At 59.5% G+C, this 22,635-nt stretch overlaps 1 protein-coding gene across 5 annotated transcripts; it reads left to right on the top strand.

Moving 5' to 3' along the window:
- The first annotated feature begins 1,238 nt into the window (after positions 1-1,238).
- Positions 1,239-20,962, top strand: U2AF2 (U2 small nuclear RNA auxiliary factor 2). 5 transcript variants are annotated; one of them, XM_065571512.1, is made up of 14 exons: positions 1,239-1,400; positions 7,434-7,569; positions 8,161-8,211; positions 9,789-9,818; positions 10,155-10,258; positions 10,421-10,572; positions 11,458-11,574; positions 15,551-15,689; positions 16,297-16,376; positions 16,921-17,043; positions 17,354-17,413; positions 18,929-19,015; positions 19,781-20,029; positions 20,467-20,962. In XM_065571512.1, exons 1-14 carry the CDS (start codon positions 1,352-1,354, stop codon positions 20,599-20,601), a joined length of 1,512 nt encoding a protein of 503 aa, XP_065427584.1. In that variant the 5' UTR covers positions 1,239-1,351; the 3' UTR covers positions 20,602-20,962. The 5 variants fall into 5 exon arrangements, with proteins under 5 accessions (XP_065427584.1, XP_065427585.1, XP_008174202.1 ...); XM_065571513.1 differs by lacking the exon at positions 8,161-8,211; XM_008175980.4 differs by lacking the exon at positions 17,354-17,413.
- Positions 20,963-22,635: the final 1,673 nt, after the last annotated feature.

Below are 22,635 nucleotides of genomic sequence, written 5' to 3'. Positions count from 1 at the left end.
TAAGAGCTTCAGGGCAGTGCCTCACTCTGTGTCTGGGCAGCACGACACGGGCCTCGATCCCAGCGACTGCATGGGCAGCGCCTGGCTGTGGGGGTGTGAGTCTCAGTGGGGATTATGGGAATCCGGGGGGGGGGGGGGCTCTGGGACCGTTGTGGGCTCAGTGCGGGGTATAGGAGAGTTGTGAGGCTCAGTGGGGAGCTACAGGACAATTGTGGGGCTCGGCGGAGACTATGGCATGGCTAGGGGGCTATAGGGCTCAGTCAGGGACTATGGGGTGGCTAAAGGGAATTTATGGGACTCAGCTGAGGCTATGGGGGGCTGTGGGGTGTCTGGAGTCGGTGGGATGTGTGGGCTAGTGGGGGACTATGAGGTTGCTAAAGGCAAGTTATGGGGCTTAGTTGGGGCTATGGGGCTGTTGTGGGACATGGGGTGTGGGATGTCTAGGGTAGTGGGGAGCACAGTGGGGGGTCTATGGGGCTCAGTGGAATGGCAGGGGGCTCAATGGGGGATGATGGGGAAGTTATGGGGCTCAGTTGGGTCTGTGGGGGTTATGGGATGTCTGGGATAGTGGGGAGCACAGTGGTGGGGGGCTATGGGGTGACAGTGGGGCTCAATGGGGGGACATGGGGTGGCAATGGGGGCTGGGGTCACTGAGCGGTGGTTATAGGGTGGGTGGGGCTGGGTGTGGTCATGGGGGGCTATGGGGAGCAGTGTGGGGTGGGGACGGTGCTGGGGGGGCTGTAAGGCGCTAGGGCAGTTGTGGGGCACAGGGGGAACTTATGGGGCTGGGAATGATTGCTCTTTGCCCTATATACCATTTCCGGTCCCACCCGGAAGTACTCCCCTTCTGGCCCCTCTCCCACATTCCGCGCTTTCTCCTTTCTCGCGGCCCGGGGCAGACCCGGGACGGCGGAAAGAGCCGAAGCAGCGTGGAGAAGGCGTGGGAGGAGAGGACGGAGCCGAAGAGCTGACGGAACCACCCGAAGCCGGGATCCGGGCGTGGGCGGAGTCTCCGAGCAGCGGAGCCCGGAGATCGCCGAGTGCGGGGCGGAAGGGGCCGAGCGACGGCGGAAATCACCGAACGCAGGGCGGAAGTGGCCGAGTGCGGGCGGAGATCGCCGAGTGCCGGACGGAAGTGGCCGAGGAGTGCCGGAGATCCCCGAGCGCCGGGCGGAAGTGGCCGAGGGGTGGCGGAGATTCCCGAGCGACGGGCGGAAGTGGCCGAGGGGTGGCGGAGATCCCCGAGCGCCGGGCGGAAGTGGCCGAGGGGTGGCGGAGATTCCCGAGCGTGGGGCGGAAGTGGCCGAGCGGGAGGCGCCGCGGCCTGTGCGGGAGCGAGGCAGGGGCCGCGATGTCCGACTTCGACGAGTTCGAGCGGCAGCTCAACGAGAACAAGCAAGGTGGGGGCGGGGCCGGGCCGGAACCGGGCCGGGGGGAGCGGGCAGGACCGGGCCTGGGGCCCCCCAACGTCTATGGGGCCCGGCCCGCGGCGTGCGCGGGGGGGCCCTTCCCGCCAGCCCCACGGCTCCCCCCCGCCCCATAGCGTCCTCCCCGGGCCGGCCCCGCCCCACGGCTCCCCCCCCGCCCCATAGCGGCCCCACGGCTCTCCCCCGCCCCATAGCTCCCTCCCCGGCCCGGCCCCACGGCTCCCCCCGCCCCATAGCGCCCTTCCCGGGCCGGCCCCACGGCTCCCCCCGCCCCATAGCGCCCTTCCCGGGCCGGCCCCACGGCTCCCCCCGCCCCATAGCACCCTTCCCGGGCCGGCCCCACGGCTCCATCCCGCGCCCCATAGCGGCCCCATAGCTCCCCCCGCCCCATAGCGCCCTTCCCGGGCCGGCCCCACGGCTCCATCCCGCGCCCCATAGCGGCCCCACGGCTCCCCCCCGCCCCATAGCGCCCTCCCCGGGCCGGCCCCACGGCTCCATCCCGCGCCCCATAGCGGCCCCACGGCTCTCCCCCGCCCCATAGCGCCCTCCCCGGGCCGGCCCCACGGCTTCCCCCCTCGCCGCGCCCTATAGCGCCCCCCCCCCCCGGGCCGACCCCCCGGCTCCCCCCCCCCCCCGGGCCTCATAGCTCCTGTTCCCCTAGTCCCGACACCTTCCTGAGGGCCATCCCTTCCCCCCAAGCTCACCCTTCCACAGCCTGCCCCATAGCCCTCTTCCAGCCTGTACTCCCCCAACATCTGAGTGCCTGTCTTATGGCCCCCCCACTGCCACATGGCTTCCAGGCAGCTCTCCTGCCTGCCCCCAACTTCTCCATCCCCCTCCACTTCCCCTTTCCTCTGCCAGTGTCTGCCTTCCTGCCCCATAGCATTGCCCAGCCCCAAACTCCTGCTCCATATGCCCTCCAGTGCCCAGAGCCTGTGTACTCCTTGAGTGCCTGCCCTATAGCTACCCACCAGCACCCTTTTGCCACAACCCCCCAGTCTGACCCTGAACTCCCCAACCCACCAGCCCTTCCTGTGCCCCTCTCAATCCATGGCCTCTGCACCCCTTCTGCTAGTCCCCCCTCCATTGGCATCCCGCCAGCTAGCCCCTGTTCCTCCCTGTAGCACCCCCTTGGGCAGAGACACTGAGCTCCATAATTAACCTTAGCAGGCTGGGGAGAGGGGGTAAAACATTTGGGTGTTTTACTCCCTCCCCTCTCACCCCCTGGGACTGGGGGGGAGGTCGGGGAGAGAAGGGTAGGAACACCCCCAATCCCAGGAGACTCAGGCCCCTCAGACTGGGGAAAGAGGGAAGCCCAAATCACCCGTTTTCCTCTTTACAGTAGGAAACTGATGTCCCCTCCTGGCAAATAAGTCCCAAGGGGTGGGGAGGGTCACACGTCACCACTGGGGGCATTTTTGGGGGCAGGGCAGGCCTACTGTCTCTGCCCTGCACTTGGATGCAGGGGTGATGGCAGCCATGGGCACATGTTAGGGGCCAGATGTGAATCTCTTGCCTGTTACAGCATTGGGGAGGGAGCGTGGGGACTGTGGCTTGATCTCTTCGGAGAAACCCCTCCATGGGTCGGTGGGTTTCTCTGGGCCAGGGCCTGGAAGGGTTTAAAACCCCCTTGCTTGGCTGTATGATTAATCATTTCCCTTGTGTTAGGAAGGAAGCACATGGGACATTCCGCTCTGGGGTGAAGCTGGAATCGATTCCAAGTCCATCCCTGTCAGCCGACCCCCATATAAAAACAGCAAAAAGATTGTGTTTTGGAAGCTTGCTTACGTCAAAGCAGAGGGTAGCTCTGAAGGCAATAGAGCCAGCATCCTATTAAAAGCATAAAGTCTTTATAAATAACCCCTCAGAGGTGTGGGGTATTATATTCCTCGGCTTGGCAGAATTTGAGTCTGTCTTTTTTGAAATTTAGACGGATAATATGGATTTTTTTAAAGCATTTTTTCTTATGTTTATTTACATTTTCACAGTTGTGCAAAAATGATGGGGTTTTAACCCTTTTTTTTTCAATGTTTCCTGACTTAATTTTGAGGAACTGTGAAAATGTATGGGGTTTTAAGGATTTTTCTCTATTTAAATGTCACAGGTGCACAAAATTATAGGATTTAAACGTTTCTATTTCTAAATGTTCAGTAGCTCAAAATGATGGATTTTAAACATTTTTATTTTTTTATCTATTTAAATGTTCACAGTTGCATGGAATTGGAAGAAGTAAATCTTTTTTGTGTGTCCTGATTTACATTTTCACAGTTGTGCAAAGTGATGGGTGTTTAAATGTTTTTTCTGTTTATCAATTTAAATTTTCACAGTTGCATGAAATTAGGGGGTTTTAAAGCTTTTTTTTATATATATATTTTTATCAATTTGAATTTTCACAGCTGGGGCAAGTTCTGGGTGGGTCAGACAATAACGGTCTAACGCCACCGTGCGTTTGGTACGCGTTGAGGTGGGACCCTGTTCTCAAGCAGCATTTTTCCTACTTTACTCATCTGTAAATGTCCATCATTGATGAGAATTTTTTTTGTCTCTTTGCGTGTGTGTGTGTGTGTGTGTGTGAGAGAGAGAAATAGATGTTTACGGACATTTACCCATGAAAATCTGTATGTACCTGTCCTGGTGGTGCTAGGCACGGCCTGTGATGGAAAATCAACCCCTGCTAACACAGTACTGCTGTGATCCTTGAGCCCGGTTTTCAGAGTGACAATCGGTGGCTGTAGGGCCATGGCATGATTGGGGGAAGGCATTTGAGTCCTGCAAGGCTGGCTTAGGGGATCCATATTCAATTCCCTGATTGGCCACAGACTCCCTGTGTTGGCGAAAGTCACCTGCATGCCTCAGTTTCCCCATCCGTAAAATGGGGCTAATGCAACCAACTTCTTTTTTTTTGAAGTGCTTTGAGATCTCCAGCTGAGAAGCGGTAGTTGGGGAGTGATCTGGAAAATTGAGACAATAGCACAGGGGAGCTGAGAAGACAATATATCAAGGACTGTGAGGCGCTCAGTTACCACAGGTCCTGGGGGCCGGGTAATTACCATAGCTAGACGTGAGGGTTTGTATAACGCTGGAGTCCAGATGTTCCTCAGCGCCTTGCCACGAGACCAGCCAATCTCCCCGAGATCAAGCCACGCTAGTACCCTCTCTGTCACGCCGCCCGGGCTGAGCTGAGCACCCCGGTCCCTAGGACGTGCGGTTGTGACTGAAACGGCGCCCAGCTCGCTAGCTGCAGCGATACCGAGCGGGATCAATGAACTCGAGCAGTCAAGGACCCAGGGGTGCGGTGTCTGAGTGGTTCAGGAGCTCGGTAACAATCCTGAAGGTTGTGGGGGCAAGGCTCGCTTGACCGCCCCCTGACCAAACCGGGCTGTGGGGCAGTCAAGGGTGGTCTCTCCCTCGCGTCCCGTTGGCTCTGAAACTGTCCAGCCTGACCCGCGGCCGTCTGCTGAGTCAGCGCCAGGGAACGTTGATTCTGCCCAGGATCAGCGGATAAAATGGTGGGTGTTCTCCCCACTTTGTAAACGGGGTGTCAGTGGGCCAGGGGCTCTCCCCTGTTCGTTCTAGAGACAGGATGCAAACCCAGCAGTTCTGGCTGCTCCCCGGATTTGGTCAGTATCATTCCTAGCTCTTACCTAGAGCTTTTCATCGGTAGATCTCTGTGCACATCGCACGCTTTAGTGTATTTATGCTCCCAACACCCCCGCCTGGCAGTGCTGTGGGGAAACTGAGGCACAGACTGATTAAGTGACTGAACCAAGGACACGCAGGCAGTCTGTGGCGGAGCAGGGAATGGAGCCGGGATTTCAGCTGGCACCCTAGCCGCAGGGCCGGCCTTCCCCTCTTGTGCTGGACCCCACCTCTAGAAGCATCAATTATCCCTGAGCTGAAACCCCTCCCCTGCCCTGTCTCCCAAGCAGGAGCCAAACCACTCCCCCCTGCGGCTCCCAGGGCTAGGAGCGGGGTGGTTCATGCTCTGCTGTCTGTCCTGCGCAGTTCCTGAGCTTGCCAAGCCTGTCTCCCGTGCCCCCCATGGAGAAATCTACCCCCCCCACCCTCCCTTGCGCACATGGCTGGATCAACAGATCAGTCCTCACAAATGAGGCTTTGTACAGCCCGGCCTATGACGCAGGCCTTTGTTTTCCCTCCCAGCACAGCTGTGGGCTCTTGGCCTGGTCCCTGGCCGGCACCTGCTCTGATCTGGAGCCTGCCCCCCCCCCCACTCCCTTCTGGCTCAGACCGTTTCCAGTGTAAAATGCAGAGCCTTTGGGATGTGAGGGAAGGTGGGGTTCAGGACCACTGGGGCTGGGATTGGGGCCCTGTGGGTGTTGCAGGGGCACCTGAGAAATGCAGCCCCGGTGGTTAAGTCTAGCCCCCCCTCCCAGTTTGGTAAGGGAAATTGAGGCACGGGGCAATGGGAGTGGGGGTGTGTGGCAAAGGGGAGCTAAGGGGCAGGTGGGGGATAAAGAGGGTTTGGGAAGGTATGGGGCAGGTGGGGAGTTGGGGGGGTTGGGGAAGGGGACCTATAGGGCAGGTGGGGGTCTAGGGGAATGGGGCCTATGGGGTGGGGGCTGGGGGAAGGGTTTCTATGAGGGCTGAAGTTATGGGGCAGATGGAAGGAAGAGGGGGGCTGGGAGAACAGGGGCTATGGAGCAGGCAGGGGGTCAGAGGAGGAGCTGTGGGGGTGACTGGGAAGCTATGGGGCAGGTGGGGGGCACCCATGGTCCCCCAGGAGCCCTATGCTGGTATATTTGAATGGTGTCTTATTCTTTACCTTCAAACCTTTTTAAAGACCCCCCTCGAAGCGTAGTTTCTCTAGTAGCAGAGCCTGTTAAAAACCCGGAACCCTGACCTTTTTCCCCCCATACACTGAAATGAGGTTGGCAGGTGCTCGGCGCTAAAATCAGGCAGGAGGTTCACTTGTGGGGGGCTGAATCTGGGGCTGGATACGGTGCGGGGGAATACAGCTGTGGCTCTGGGGTAGAGGCACTGTTCAATGTCACATTGACAGGGCAAACAGCAGAGCCAGGGGTGTTTGAGGCAGTGAAGTCCAGTGGTTAGATCACTGGCATATGAATCGGGACTCCTAGGTTCTATCCCCCGCTCTGGGAAGGGAGTGGAGTCTAGCAGTTAGAGCGAGGAGGCGGCGGGGCGGGCTGGGAGCCAGGACTCCTGGGTTCTCTCCCCAGCTCTGGGAGGGGAGTGGGGGAGGAGAGCTGGGCGTCCGCACTGCTGGGTTCTGTTTCCTGTTGGGTCAGGTTTACAAAGTTCAGTGCCTAATTCACTTAGGCTCTGCTGCCTTCCCTTTCGGTATCTAAATGTGGCCTTTATTGTTCTTTCTGGGATAGGGGCAATAAAGCAGCAATCAGTGGGGAGCACTCGGCGGCCAGTGTTATCTAGCCCAGCAGGCAGGGGGCCCGCGAGGAGTTAGTCTGGCGCTCCTACGGGGTGATGGATCGGGTGGGGACGGTTGAGGGAAGGCAGAAGGGGTAGCGTTGAATGCGGGGGCTGCATGGCAGGTGGCATTGAGGGGAGAGTTGGCATCAAGGTTGTGCCCTGGCATCTAGGGCAGCCTGTCCCTGCTCTGTAGGTGCGGCAGGAGGTGTGGGGGGACCCTCGGATAGAAGGCCTTGTGGATCCTTGTGGCTGTCTGCCTGGCTGGCTTCCCTAGGGGGCTTGCGCCACCCCCATCACAAGGCAAAGTGTAGAGGTGCAGCCCTGCAAAACTAAGATTCCCAGCATGCCATGCAGTGTGGCATGGCTGGAGCTGGAGTCTCTGCTGGCTGCACCTCTGAGATGGAGGGGGCGTTGCATGCTGGGAGCTGGAGTGCCCCACGTGCTAGCGCCTGTTATTTCAACTGGACCCACAGCGGAGCCAGGCAAGGCTCAGGCCCCCGTGTGGGGAGATGAGTAGCTGGGGGATGGGACGCCAAGAATCGGGGGCAGGGCCCATGCGTCCCCCGCTAACCCGCCCGCCCTCCCCCTCCCCCCCCGCAGAGCGCGACAAGGAGAACCGTCACCGGAAGCGCAGCCATAGCCGCTCGCGGAGCCGCGAACGGAAGCGCCGCAGCCGGAGCCGGGAGAGGCGCAACAGAGACCAGCGCAGCGTCTCGCGGGACCGCAGGCGACGCAGGTAGGGAGGGGTGGGCTGAGCCCCGGGAACCCTTCGTCTCCCCCCCTCCCGCATCCTCACTGGTGCCAGGGCCGGTTCGAGGAGCCGGAGGGGGAATGGCTGGCCCCAAGCGCCAGCCTTGGGAAGAGAGTTGGGGGGCTGGGAGCCAGGACTCCTGGGTTCTACCCCCAGCTCTGGGAGGGAAGTGGGGTCTAGTGGTTAGAATAGGGGAGGGGGACTGGGAGTCACGACTCCTGGGTTCTATCCTGGGAGGGGAGTGGGGTCTAGTGGGTTAGAGCCAGGGGGGCTGGGAGCCAGGACTCCTGGGTTCTCTCCAATGTTCCCTCTAACTTTTTCCATCCATGTGCAGGTAATGTGCGGATGTGCACCACCAGTAGAAACAAAAACCTAGTTAGAATATATGTTTGAAAAGTTCCCATAGGGATAATTACTCCAGCCAGGACAGGTTAGGCATTTTAGAACTCGCTGTTCTCAAAGAATTAAATTGCAGGCTAAGAGAGAAGTAAAATGATGAAATGCATAGACCAGCCAGAACACTGAAATAACACACTTTGAAAGAGTAACATTACAGAGAATATATGTGCATTGCAGGAAGAACCAAGAATTAACAACAACAGCAACAACACAAGTATGTGTTGGGAGGTGAGTGTGTCAGAGACAGAGACTGTGTGTGTGTGAGAGAGAGAGAGAGAGAGAGAGACACAGAGACTGTGTGTATGTGTGTGTGTGTATGTCAGAGACTGTGTGGGTGTGCTGCTGGGGAAGTCTGAGAGACCCGTGCGCTCTCTTTTTAAGGCACTCGCTCACCAGAAAGCTGGTTATTTCTCCTGAGATGGGGTACATGGGCTGGGGGGAGAGGGACACCCTGATATCCGTGCCCTCCCCCCGCTCTGCACAGCCAGCAGGAGGGTCCTGCGAGCAGCTGGCAGAGGGCAGGAGCAGCAGGCGTGTGGGAGGCGTCGAGCACATGCCGCCAGATGTGCACGGCTCTGCTAATCAGTGCGCGGCACTTGATTGACTCTTGGGCGGCTACGCAGCTTAGAGGGAACACAGGTTCTACCCCCTAGCTCTGGGAGGGGAGTGGGATCTAGTGTTTAGAGCAGGGGGGCTGGGACCCAGGACTCCTGGGTTCTATCCCCGGCTCTGGGAGGTGAGTGGGATCTAATGGTTAGGGCAGGAAGCCAGGACTCCTGGGTTCTATCCCCGTCTCTAAGAAGGGAGGGGCGTCTAGTGGTTAGAGCAGGGGGGCTGGGAGCCAGGACTCCTGGGTTTTATCCCCAGTTCTGAGACGGGTGTGGGGTCTAGTGGTTAGAGCAGGGGGCTGGGAGCCAGGACTCCTAGGTTCTATCCCCAGCTCTGCAGTAACTTGTGCTGTGACCTGTATACGTGTGGGGGGAGAATAAATCTCTTTACCTCTCTATCCTCCTGCCGTTAGGAGGGCAGGGAGAGACACTGGCCATTCTCTGGGCACGTTCTCAGACATAACTCCCCTCTGCCTGGAGTTTTGGGGGGGCCCAGTGCCCTAGGAGTCCAGGTAGCACAGACTGAGGGTTCCGCAGTCCCTCGGGTGCTGCCGCAGAGCCCTTTCCCTTTGGGGGGGCTGACAGGCCGGGGCCAGGACACAGGTTCAGCGAGACCTGAAAGAAGCTGATAGGGTTACCACGCAGCCGATATTAACGCCCCACAAGCTGTGTGCCAGGGCCCTCCACTGCCTCCGTTACCGCCAGCCAGCACTGTCCTCTGTCCCCCCAGGCTCTGATCTCCAGTGGCATTCTGGCTGTTTATAAAGCCTGTTTATAAAGCCTCCAATGGCCCTGTAACATGGCCTGAAATTCTTGAGGGTTTTGGGTGGGACAGGACATCCACATAAGCCTGTTTGGGGGTGTGCCTGTCATCGCATCTGGAGCTCCCCTTGTTGAGCTGTGGGGAGAGTGCGTTAGACACTTGCTCTGCCCTTAATTGGAAGGGGAATTTTGACAGGGATCTCTGAACCACGTGTCAGGCTTTTGGGGGAAGTCAGCGGAAGATTCCTTCCCCTGTCGGTGAATCAGGTCTCTCTGCTGGTGTTCCTGTAATGCCCCGACCTAGCCAGTTCTCCAGTCACCCCCAGAGTCTCTGAATGGCGAATGCAGGAATGAAATCTCTGAACGGTCCTTTCAGCGGCCATAAAGAAGCAGGAAAGGGCGCGAACCTGACTTCTGTTTCCCTCCCCTCTGCAGGTCACCCCTAAATCTCGCTGGTCCCTTGAGGTGAGTGCCGTTCTCCTCATTGAACAGGTGGGGAAACCGAGGCACGGGAGGGACTCGCTTACCCCCAGGGGGGAGGGATTCCGTATCAGCAACGGTGGAGCATGGCTTCTCCATGCTGACCCCTGCTGGTCTAGGCAGTCGGCTCTTGCCTCAAGCCGCTGCCGGGATTGGCCAAAAAAGGGGGTAGGGCCTAGTGGGTCGGGAACTCTCCCCAAATCCTGAGTGGCGACCCTGGCTGGGTTGGATCAAAGCACCTCGTGGTGCAGAAACCGTCGTCCTAGCCTGGGTCAAACCTCACCCCTCCTGCCTGGTGACGCGTCTCTCCTCTCTCGGCAGCCGCTCCCCCCGCCATGAGAAGAAGAAGAAGATCCGCAAGTACTGGGACGTGCCCCCGCCCGGGTTTGAGCACATCACCCCAATGCAGTACAAAGCCATGCAAGGTATCTATCCCGCCTAGGTGCCATCTGTCCGAGCAGGGAGCAGACCTCTGCTGACCGCCCCGGCCCTCTAGCTCTCTCTGCCCCATCGCCCCCCCACTCCCCATAGTCGCAGGGGGAGGGAATCGGCTTTTGAACGTGTGGATTGGTGTTTCTCTCTCCTAGCCGCGGGTCAGATTCCAGCCACAGCTCTCCTCCCAACCATGACCCCTGATGGATTGGCCGTGACCCCCACCCCGGTCCCGGTGGTCGGCAGCCAGATGACCCGACAGGCCCGCCGCCTCTACGTTGGAAATATCCCCTTTGGCATCACTGAGGTACTGGTGGCTTCGGCAGCCCGGCTGCCGCTCTCTCTTGTCCGTGTGTCGCCCGCACTCTCTCTCTGTCTGGGACCCGTTGAGGAGCGCCGGAGGATATAACTTTTCTCTCCAAAACAGGGCAGCGCTGGCCGCAAAGGAGAGCAGAATCCACGGAGCGAGGTTGACGCCATGCAGCTAAACACATAAGGCGGCTTCGGGGCAAACACTGACCATAGCGTCTCACTGGGGCCGACCGCCTGAGCTAGGTGGCTGAAGGATATGTTGCTCCCTCAGCTGCATTATAGCCTTGCGGGGGAGGGGGGATCAGTCCTGAAAGCCCAGGAGGCCTGGGAGTGCCAGGGGCGGGAACCGGAACTGTGTCCGTGAACGCTGTTGGGAATCGGTAGCTGCACCTGTCCCGAGTGGGCTCAGGTCTCTATCCCTGTGACACGTGCAGACGGGTGGCTCTACTTACCCCTGTGAGCAGTGCAATTTGGGTCTCAGTTATTTGCCCTCTTCGCTCCTGGACATGGTAACAGGAACGCTGGCGTGGTTTTAACATCCTCCGCTCCAGTGACTTGCGAGCCCTTTCTTTTAATTTGTCCTGCCTAGTGCCAGGGGCCAGCTCCCCTTCCAGATAGCGGTAGGGGAAGTGCTCTCTTTCTTAGTATTTGAATTTGACTCTCGCTCAACCAAAAAACCAAGATCAAAAAGTTGTTTCCATTTCTTTTTAAAGTGAAAATTGTGGGGCTGAAATCCCTCGTAGCACAAAAGTTTGCTACCATCATGCAAGGCAAGTAGGCTGTTCTAGTTTTCCCACCTGCTCTTTGCTATCTATTTGAAATTCCGGGCCCGGTGGTGCGCTGCCCTACATCGCTTCTTTTCCCCTCTCTCTCTCCACAGGAGGCCATGATGGATTTCTTTAACGCTCAGATGCGCCTTGGAGGGCTGACCCAGGCCCCTGGCAACCCCGTCTTGGCTGTGCAGATCAATCAGGACAAGAATTTTGCTTTCCTGGAGGTGAGTCGGCTTTCCGTTCTGTCCGTACAGCGCCTGGCACGATGAGGCCCTGGGCTCCTAGGTGCTCCCGTAACATACCTTAATGTCCGATTCTGGTGTCCACAAGTCCAGAAGGATGTTACTAAATTTGAGAGCGTTCAGAGAAAAGCCACGAGAACAATGCAAGGATTGAAAAACAGTCCGTATAGCGACAGACTCCAGGAGGTCAGTCCCCTTAGCTAGGAGCTTAGGGGGTGACTTGATCCAGTCTCTTAAGTACCTAGATGGGGAACAGAGATGTGATCGTGGGCTCTTTAGTCTAGCAGAGCAAGGTCTAACCTGCTCCAACGCCTGCCGGTTGAAGCTGGACACATTCAGACTGGAAATAAGGCGCATATTTACCCACGAGGGGAATTCACCACTGGAGCAGACTACCAAGGCCCGGGGTGGAATTTCTGGCCCCAGAAATCCATGCTGGCTGTTTTTCGAACCGATCCGCTGTGGTTCAAACAGGAATTATTCGGGGGACGTTCTCTGGCTGTTTTATGCACTAGATACTAGATGATCACAGTGGTCCCTTTCTGGCTATTGAATCTGTGAATCCCTTCTGCGTTAATGAGCCGGATTGGGCCCCCCGTGGGCTGTTCTGGGGAAACGGCAGATTTAGTTTTTCAGGAGATGGTTCAAAGGTGAATTGGTCCTCAGCTTGCAAGCACCTCCCTGTGGAGGAGACTTCTGCTGGGAGAGGACACTTCAGTCTAGCACAGTGGTTCCCAAACTAGGGTTCGCAGAACATTACTGGGGGTTCGCCGGAAAAATTTCACTAATGGCCGGAGGACCCTGGGCATTGGAGGCAGCAGGTGGGACCTAGTTGTAGGGCAGACAGCCCAAGCCCCAGGGAGAGCTGGGCTGGGCAGTTTGGGCTGGCAACCCGAAACTCTGCCGCCGTCAGCGGGGGAGCCAGCAGCCGGAACCCCAGCGCTCCGCGTGGGGCTGGCAGCCCAAGCCCCAGGGAGAGCGGGGCTGGGCAGTTTGGGCTGGCAGCCCGAGTTCTACCCCCGTCAGCCCGAACCCCAGCGCTCCAATGAACTTTTTTGGCTGAGTTTAAGAAACGAGTACCCCTTTCTGACAGAAAAAGCTGCTGCAGTTTTGTTACCATTTTCAACAACGTACCTGTGCGAGAAAGCGTTTTCCTCGTATGCACATCTGAAAACCAAATACAGAAACAGACTTGATGCCGAACCAGACCTGAGACTTTCTTTCTCCAGTGGTTCCGGACTTCCAAGAGCTATGCAGAGCAAAGCAAGCGCATCCATCACACTGAGGACATTTAAACTTAAATCCCTGGAAATATTCATTTTTAGGAGGGGGTTCATGAGCTTTCACAATTTAGTGAAAGGGGTTCGCGGGCTGTTAAAGTTTGGGACCCACTGGTCTAGCAGAAAGAGGCAGGGCCAGGAAGATGACGAGACAAATTCTGGGGTCCCGGGAGGAGAATGAGCCTTTGGTGCAATTGACCTAGGGTCGGGGTGGGTTTGCTGTCTCGGCCGGTTGAAATTCAGACCGGATTCTCCTTCTGAAAGCCCCTCTTGAGCTCCCCCCTGAAATTACAGATCAGAAATTCCGGGCTGGAAGGGACCTTGAGAGATCATTGAGTCCAGCCCCCTGCACTGAGGCAGGACCAAGTGTCCCTAGACCATCCCTGATGGGAGTTTGTGCAACCTGTTCTTAAAAACCTCCCTTGGAAGCCAGAGCGACCCCCACCGCCCCCACCTGGCCAGTTAGTCTCCACTTCGTAGCTCTGCGTTGGCTCCCCCTCGCCGAAGGGAAGCACTTTGTGCTTGTCTTCGTTGGATTTCGTCGGGTTGGTCTCAGACCCAGTTTATGGTTGTTTGGAATTCTAACCTCCAAAGCGCTGGTGACCCCTCCCTGCCGGGTCTCATCTGTAGATTTTATAGGTGCACGCTCCACTCCGTTATCCAAGTCACTAACGAAAATATTGCCTAGTACCGGACCCAGGACTGACCTCTGCTGGACCGGCCTCCCAGTTTGACAGCGACCCATTGCTAACTAGTCAGATTGCCGGTCTTTGAACCAGGTGTGCACCCACCGTACAGGAATTCCATCTGGAGCGGCTTTCCCTAGTTTGCTTGTGAGGACCGTGTCAAAGCTTTGCTAAATCAAGATACTTCACCGCGTCCCCCTGTCCGGTCGGCCAATAGTCCTGCCAAAGAAGGAAGTTAGGTTGGTTTGGCAGGATTTGTTCTCCCCAAGTCCGTACCGGCTATTCCTTATGGCCCTGTTACCCTCCAGGTGCTGACAATTGCCTGTTTAGTCATTTTGGTCTCATAATGGGTTGTAGGATCAGCTCTGGGATCACTGGGTGAGGTTGTCTGGGCTTAGGCCAGACCTTGATGAGCCCAATGGTCCCTTCTGGATGTGGGAATCTGTGCAAGGTCCATATGTGATTGCAGCAGGGACAGGAGGAGGATTGCACCATGGGCCGTAGTGCGTTATTGGTGGGTGTTGCCCATGAGGCACGGATGCAGGACTGGATCTAGTCTGTCCTGGGGGGAGGGGCGGGGGGGAATACTGGACTTAGTGGTCTGATATGGGGCAGCATTACTGGCTGAAGGGGCCTGTAGCAGGAAGCTGGGTCCCGCCGGGAGCTGGTGGAACTCCTTGCCACATGATGGGACTGAGGCCAGGGTCCGTTTGACATTTGGAAGGAGGATGAGACATTGGTGGGGATAACAGAATGTCTGCCGTGTGCAAGGGAAGGGAGTGTGATCCAGAGCTGGAAGGGAAAAATGTTTCCTCCTCCCTGGAAAGTTTCTATTTTTCAGCAAAAATTTGGATACCAAAATATTTTGGCTGAAAACTGAAATGCTGAAAGGCCACTGCGGTGCCTCATGGGAGTTGTAGTTCAGGGGGTGATTCATGCCCCCATTCTCCTCTACAGCCTGGGCCATCTGTTTGGACTCCATCTCCCGTGATGCACCCCAGCTGTCCTCTTGGATTGGGAAGGCAGTGCATCCTGGGAGTCCCTGGCTGTGGTGCATCATGGGAGATGAAATGCAGCCAGGAAGTCCAGTTTGTAGAGGTGAGCAGTTTGCTTGCCTGGAGTCTACATCAGCGTTAAATAGGAATATTTTGGTTTTAGGGCATTGTGGGTTTTTTTCCTCCGGGAAGCAGGCGCTTCTTGTGCAAAACTTTGTTTTGCCAAAATCCCTGTTCTCCGTGGAAAATCAGTTTGGGTGGAAATCTTTTCCCCAGCTCTAGCGTGATGGACACCCCACCCTGTCCCGGGGCATCAGCCGACCGCTGTGGCTACATCTGCATGTGACAGCTAGCCCGGGCATGAGCAACCGCGCCGCTCGGCCAGACCTCGCGGCTGGGCCCAGGTTCCAGGGGTCTGTGTGCGGAACTCGTCTGGCCTGCGGGGGAATTGTGGGAAGGCCTTGGAGTGTTATTAGCGCTCGCGTGACTTAGCCCCTGTCCTTACTGCAAAGCGGCGAGTTCCTTCCCGGGTTCTAACTGCACACACCCCCTCCCAGGTCAGGGAACCTGGCTTCTAGCACCCTCCCGCTCCCCCCAATCCCTCCCAGGCGGGTCATGGAGCTTCGACTTCAAGCACCAGGTCAGAGGGTTTTCTGTGTGCCTGGTAGGGGGAATTGGGTCAAAACCCTGCTCAAAGCCTGGATTAAGACACCCCCCCAGCGATGGGCTGGGACAGCGCTCCCTCCAGGGCCAGATTATTCCAGACGTGGCCAGTAGGGGGCGCTGTGCAGCAGGCAGTTGACACAACAGGGGTGTCACATACCTTGTCCGCTCGTTTTCGGAGACTGGGTTACATGGGCAGTCGGGCAGTGGTCCCACTCGGGTGGGGGGAGATCTGGGCCAAATCGCTGGCGGATCATGTGAGCTAAGGGGCTCTGGGCTGTGGTGCCAATCGGGCGTCCGTGTCCCTCATCGGCTTCCCCCGACTCTCCTGCAGTTCCGCTCTGTGGACGAGACCACCCAGGCCATGGCATTCGACGGCATCATCTTCCAGGGGCAGTCGCTGAAGATCCGCCGCCCCCATGATTATCAGCCGCTGCCCGGCATGTCTGAGAACCCATCTGTCTACGTGCCAGGTGAGTAGCCCCCCCCGCCCCGGTGTGGGGCCAACGGGTGAGCGGGCCTGCGCCTTCTCCCAGAGCGCACTGGGGCAGGGGAGAGCCAGCCAGGTGCCTGGTCCTTCTTTAGACACGTGCTGCATGGCATTGTAACGTATGCCCGTCTGGGTGTGGAGCAGCAGGGCAGGGAGCCCAGGATTGGGGAGGCTGGAGAAATTGGAGGGAGGGACCAGACGCCTGGCAGGACCCCTTGCCCGGTGCTGGGACATGGCCCCTCTAGGCTAGGGTGTGGGGGGATTGGTTATGTGGGGACCTCTCACTGGTTGCTGAGACGTGGCCCCTCTGGGGTGGGGCGTGGGGGCCGGTTATAGGGGGACCCATTGCCTGGTGCTGGGACATGACCCCTCTGGGCTGGGGTGTAGGGGCTGGTTATACGGGGACCCCTCACCTGGTGCTGGGACATGGCTTCTCTGGGCTGGGGCGTGGGGGCTGTGACTGCAGGGACCACCTCAGAGGTGGTCCTGTGGGAGGAGCGGGGGCTGTGTTGCTGTCTTGTGGGGCATGGCTGCCTTGATGCAGGACGGTGTGGGACCCCCATCTGTTCCCTTCCCTCTCCCCCCGGCAGGCGTGGTGTCCACCGTGGTCCCGGACTCGGCTCACAAGCTCTTCATCGGGGGTTTGCCCAACTATCTAAACGACGATCAGGTGAGCACAGGGCAGCGGGCGGCCTCCCTTGGACAGCGCCCGGATCAACCCAGGGCCGCTTCGCCCCGCAGGGCACCGGGAAGGGGCTTTTTCCCACGAGTAGCTCCAGCCTGCTGGCTTCTTAGCCCGCGGCTCCCGGCTCTCAACACCCATCTGCTCTGGCGTGAGCCCGAGCTGCCCCCTGAGAGTGGGGCTGATGGGAAATCTTTGCTGGGGAGGGCTTTGAATTACGGGAGGTGGCGGCGTTCAGCCCTCGTCGTGCCTAGCCTCTAGCCAGAGCCGCGCCAGGCGCTGCCTGGGCATCCAACGACCGAGACTGGGGGGAGCGTCGTGCCAGTGCCACCCAGCAGCCAAAGCCCAGGGGAGCCTGTCGTGTGCCCGGGCAGCACCCAGAACAGTGACAGCCAACCCTGCCTCACAGAGCTCCTGGGCTAAACAGACAAAGGGTGGGGAAGGGAAACTGAGGCAGGGGAGGCGTGCCCACAATCGCCCAGGAGTCCTCGCTGCCTGCCCGCCTCACCCTGCCCTTCCCCGTCCGCCCCAGGTGAAGGAGCTGCTGACTTCTTTCGGGCCCCTGAAGGCCTTCAACCTGGTGAAGGACAGCGCCACCGGGCTGTCCAAGGGCTACGCCTTCTGCGAGTACGTGGACATCAACGTCACAGACCAGGTACTTCCCAACTCCCTCCTCCTCCGCCCGCCTCTCCTCGCAGCTCTGCCGCCCTCCGAGGGGCCTGCGTCCGTCAGCCCAGCCAGCCGTGGGGGTGTGTGCGTTCTCCTTTTTTTTTTGGTTTTCTTTTGTTTGGTTTTTCCTCCTCCCCTCCTTGAGCAGGTGAATTTTTTTTCCTCCACCCCTAGGGAGCGCCAGCCTTTCTCTCCTTTACAGCTCCGGGGGCCCCCATAGGCCGCGCCTCGTCGCTGTGATCGCCTCGTTTTCTCTCCCCCCACCCCCTTTTTCCCCCCCTTCTCCCCAATCTTAGCCCGAACAGCGGCCACAAACCAATCCGAAGACCCCAGCTCTGCTCTGCCCATGCAAGCCGGTAAGATCCCCCCCTCTCCAAATAAAACCCCCCCATCAGATCCCGCTATGGCCGGGAAATCTCCTCCCTTAGCCGCAGCTGCCTCCAGCGCCGATCCTGACTTGCCCGCGTCGGTCGCAGCCTTATAGAAATCTCTTCGGACTTTCTATATAACGGTGTTTTCTCTTCTCCCGCTGTGCTTTTTGTTATAGCGGGAGGAGGAGGAAGAGAACCGTAACAGCAGGGGCCCTCTGTGCGCTGCATTCCCAGCGGTAGTTGTTCAAATGCAAGTATATATATAATTTTTTTTAATGTATTTTTTTTTGGATTTAAAAAAAAAAAAAAAGCAAAAAACCAAGCAACCAACCAAACCACCCCGATCCCGTGCGCCCCTTCAAATCGCCCCCCACAAAAAGTCAGCCCCGGCGCTGGCGGGAGAGGGGCATCCTGCCACAGAGAGGGTCCTTAGATGCGCGTAACTTCATAACCCCCCCCCCCAACTCTTCCTCCCTCCCCACCCCCCCACCCCCGGAGGGCTTAGAAAGAGCTGGTCTAATGGTGCATGCTGGGCGCGAGACCTCGGCGCTTGGGTAAATTGCGAGAGGGTGCGTGTGTGTGTCTGTGTCGTCCGGGCTCCTGCCCCCAGCCCGTCTTTTGGGCCCCCGCCTCCTGCCCCCCACTTCCTGTCCCCAGCCTGTCTGGGTCTCTGTGGGCCTCCCCCCACTTCCTGTCCACACCCGGCCCTTCCTGTCCTCAGCCTGTCTTTCGGACTTGCGCTCCCCTTTCCACTTCCTGTTCCCGGCCTGTCCTTTAGGCCTGTGTCCCCCCGCCCCCTTTCCTGTCCTTTGAGCCCCACTGCGCCCCCACCTCTGTCCTCAGCCTGTGTTTTGGACCTCTGTGTGCTGCCCCAGCCCCCCTTCCTGGCAGAAGCCTGACTTGGGCCTGTCCCCAGCCTGACTGTGAGGCCCCGTCTTTTGGGCACATGCCTCTCCCACCCCCCACTTCTGTGCCCAGCCTGTCTTGGGGCTATGCCCCCTCTCCACTTTCTGTCCCCAGCCTGTCTGGGTCACCGGGCTGTGCCCCCCCCCCACTTCTTGTCCCCAGGCAGGCTGTGCTCCTGCCCCCCACCTGGCTTTTTGGGGGCGGGGTGCCCCCTGCTGTGTGGGGAAATGCAGCGAGGTTGCGCAGTCGGTCGAGAGGTTCCCCTGCCGGCCCGGCGAGGGGGCGTCCGTGGCTGGCACCTGGCCCCAGCGCCCCCCGCTGGCCGTGCGCCCGCGGCCCAGGAGGCCTTCAGAGACGCAGGTAATGCAGCGCCCCCTGGGGGAGGGCAGGGGAGCCTTCGGAGCCGGCCGCTCCTGCCCTCCCAGCACCAGCCAGGCGCCCCGGGGGCAGAGGAGAGCTGCGTGAGTGTGTGTGTGCGCGTCCGTCTGTCCGTCGCCCTTCGCGTCTGTGCTGATTGCAGCGGGGGGCTGGGGGGAGGAGCCGCCCGCTCCGGCGCTGGGAGCAGCCAGATTCATTTCCCCTCTGATTTCGAAGGCCATCGCCGGGCTGAACGGCATGCAACTGGGTGACAAGAAACTGCTGGTGCAGAGAGCCAGCGTCGGAGCCAAGAACGCCACGCTGGTGAGTGGGGGGTGGGAGCCGGGACTCCTGGGTTCTCTCCCCAGCTCTGGGAGGGGAGTGTGGTCTAGTGGTTAGAGCCAGGACTCCTGGGTTCTCTCCCCGGCTCTGGGAGGGGAGTGGGCTCTAGTGGTTAGAGCAGGGGGGCTGGGAGCCAGGACTCCTGGGTTCTCTCCTTGTCTCTGGGAGGGGAGTGGGTTAGAGCAAGTGGGATTGGTATCCCAGGCTAGCTCGGCCCTTTGGTCTGGTTTAGTTGAGCAATTCCCATGCTCCTAGAACGGGTGGGGCAGTTTTCCTTGCAAAACTTGCCTTTTCTCTCTCCCCCCCCCCCCCCAAAAAAAAACAGAAAACTTGTTGCTTTTTCTCCCACGTTATTTTGGGGTGCCAGGGCCGTTTCCGGGAGGTCCCATTGGATATCTTACTGGAGAGGCTGGGCGGGGGGTGATTTCAAGTGGTTAGGATGGGGGAGCCCTGCTTATCCTCCCCAAAGTGCAATGGGCTCAGGCTCTCGGCAAACCCAGGCAGTGTTAATTGGCTCGGGGGAGCTCCCCTTCTTCCAGCGACGGGCTCAGGCTCTCGGCAGACGCAGGCAGTGTCCCGCCTTCAACCACAAGGGTTGGGGTTCTCGAAGAGCCCCCAGGGGTGGGGGCGAGCTCACAGGCCAGGATCAGCAGGCCGGAGCGCATGGCAAGCTGGCCGGGAAGGGGCTCTCGGGGCCAGGCCTGGGCCAGTGCATAACACTTCTTCCCCCCCCCCCCCCCTCTGCAGAGCACGATAAACCAGACCCCGGTGACGCTGCAGGTGCCCGGGCTGATGAGCTCGCAGGTGCAGATGGGCGGGCACCCCACCGAGGTGCTCTGCCTCATGAACATGGTGCTGCCCGAGGAGCTGCTCGACGATGAGGAGTACGAGGAGATCGTGGAGGACGTGCGGGACGAGTGCAGCAAGTACGGGGTGGTCAAGTCCATCGAGATCCCCCGGCCCGTCGACGGCGTCGAGGTGCCCGGCTGTGGCAAGGTGCGTGGGAGAAGGGGCTAGCGGGTGGGGGCGGGGTGCGGGGCTGGGAGTCAGGACTCCTGGGTTCTCTCCATGGCCCTGGGAGGGGAATGGGGGCTAGTGGTTAGAGCAGGGGGGGCTGGGAGTCAGGACTCCTGGGTTCTCTCCCTGGCTATGGGAGGGGAGTGGAGTCTAGTGGTTAGAGCGGGGGGGGGGGTGGAGGGCCTGGGAGCCAGGACTCCTGGGTTCAGTCCCTGGCTCTGGGAGGGGAATGGGGGCTAGTGGTTATAACAGGGGGTTGGGAGCCAGGACTCCTGGGTTCAGTCCCTGGCTCTGGGAGGGGAGTGGGGTCTGGTGGCTAGAACAGAGGGTGGGGGAGTGGGACAGAGCCAACCTCGGCCCCCGCACCCTCATCTCTACTTTTGGCTGGTGCTGTAACCCCTCCCCTCCCCCCCCAGATCTTCGTGGAGTTCACCTCGGTCTTCGACTGCCAGAAGGCCATGCAGGGCCTCACCGGCCGCAAGTTCGCCAACAGAGTGGTGGTCACCAAGTACTGCGACCCCGACTCCTACCACCGCCGCGACTTCTGGTAGCCGCCGGGCCGGGCCGGCCCTCGGCCACGTGGCGGGTTTCTATTTTATGGCCAAAATGGTTTTGTTTTGTTTCTTTTCAATTGTTTTCTGGCCCCTCCCCAAAAAGAAAGACCACCCCACCCCGATTTCCTCCCGGCCCTCAAGGGCCCCCCCAGCCGACGGCTGCCAGTGATGGTTATTCCATAGTAGAGACGTCTCCTTGCGCCTTTCTCTCTGTGCCGTTGCATATTGGCTGAGAAGGATCTCCTCGTTCCGCGCCCCCCCCCCCCCGCCTGTTCTGTTAGCTCCCCCCTCGGTGTGCGTATGGAGTGTTCCCTCCCCCCCTTTTATTTCCCGTCGTAATTAAACACTTTTTCCAATCCCCTGGGCTCCGCCCACCTGTGTCTGTCTCCATGCGGCAGTGCCAAGTCGGGGCTTGGCTCTCCGGGGCAGCTGGAAGGGGGGGGGTGTTTGGGGACTCCTCGGGGGCTGGAATGGGGGGGCATCCTCTCAGCTGCTGTCCAGGCAGAGAGGTGCTGAGGTTGGGGCCACGCCCAGGCAGAGAGTGGGAGAAACCCCTGTCTGAAAGAACTTGCGATCAAAAGAGACGAGAGGGGAAACTGAGGCACGGGGCCACTGTGACTTACCTGAAGGTGTCGGGTGGGAGGAGAACCCAAGTGCCCGCTGGGTCAGGCTGTCCGTCCCCATCAAGAGCAAGTGCTCTTCTAACCACCCCTCGCAGCCCCTGGGGGGCCAGCTCTGGGTGGGTGTAGCTATAGCAGGTTATCTCCATGGGACTGATGCCACCAGACAGGTGTCACCGGGCCACACACCAAACCATGAGCCACTGCTGTCAGCTCTCGGCCCCGCGCCGTTAGCCAGCGGCTCGCACCCGGAGCAGCGGCTCGGTGCTGTCTGGACCACTGGCTGGCACCATAGAACAGCAGAGATTCAAGCTCCCCTGGGCCTCGGGCGCCCGTAAAGCTCCCAACCTCGGTGGCCAAGACACAAAGGGCGAGTTGGTTACAGCTGGGGGGAAACTGAGGCACAGGGTGCTATAGAGGATGGCCCCTTAACTCAGTGCTTTTCAAACTTTTTTTCTGGTGACCCAGCTGAAGAAAATTGATGGCTGTGACCCACCAGCGGTGGGGATGAGAGGTTTGAGGTGCAGGGGGGGCTCCACATTGGGGGAGGGGGTGCAGGCTCTGGGGTGGGGCCAGGGATAAGGAGTTTGGGGTGCAAGAAGGGGCTCTGGGTTTGGGTGGGGCAGGGGCTTGGGGCACAGGCTTAACTCCCGGTCAGCGGTGCAGCGGGGGTGCTAAAGCAGGGTTCCTGCCTGTCCTGGCCCCGTGGACCACGCTGTGCCCCAGAAGCAGCCAGCAGCGGGTCCCGCTCCTAGGCAGAGGAGCGCAAGCGCTGTTCCCCCCCCCCCCCCAGCTCCCATTGGCTGGTTCCTGGCCGATGGGGGTGTGGAGCCGGTGCTCGGGGTGGGGGCAGCGCGTGGAGCCCCGTGGCCCCCCTGCCTAGGAGCCGGACCTGCTGCTGGTCGCAGCGCGGTGTCAGAACAGGTAGGAACTAGCCAGCCTTGGCACCAGTGACAGGACTTTCAATGGGCCGAGCGGTGGTGCGGACCAGAGCTGCCGTGAGCCAGTGCCCGCAGTTTGAAAACCGCTGCCTTCTATCATCTGCATGGCACCGGCCGGGGGCTTCCCCCCGCTCCCTCTGGGCCCCGTTTGGCTAAAGCGTCTGCCAGCCGGGATTCGAAGACCGCGAGAGACGAACCATCGGCCGCTTCCCCGGCTCGTCGGTTCGGTGGCCTGTTGTCCGCCCAGCCCCGCCTGCCCCTCACCGCCCCCCACGGGGGCCTCTGCTCAGCACAGGGTGGGGAGCTGCCCTCCGGTGCTCTGGCTGGTGACAGCCCTTTCCTGCCAGCGAGCTGGGGGTCCAGCTCGGTTCCCTCCCCCCCCACAGCTCCTGCACTGCCCCCCAAGCCTCATAAACCCTTTTATGCATCCCGCAGCACATGGGCAAACAGCCAGGCACTGGGTAGAACCA

This window comes from Chrysemys picta, chromosome 17, assembly GCF_011386835.1.
Source record: "Chrysemys picta bellii isolate R12L10 chromosome 17, ASM1138683v2, whole genome shotgun sequence".
NCBI lineage: Eukaryota > Metazoa > Chordata > Testudines > Emydidae > Chrysemys > Chrysemys picta.
This window is presented reverse-complemented; position numbering and strand designations above follow the sequence as displayed.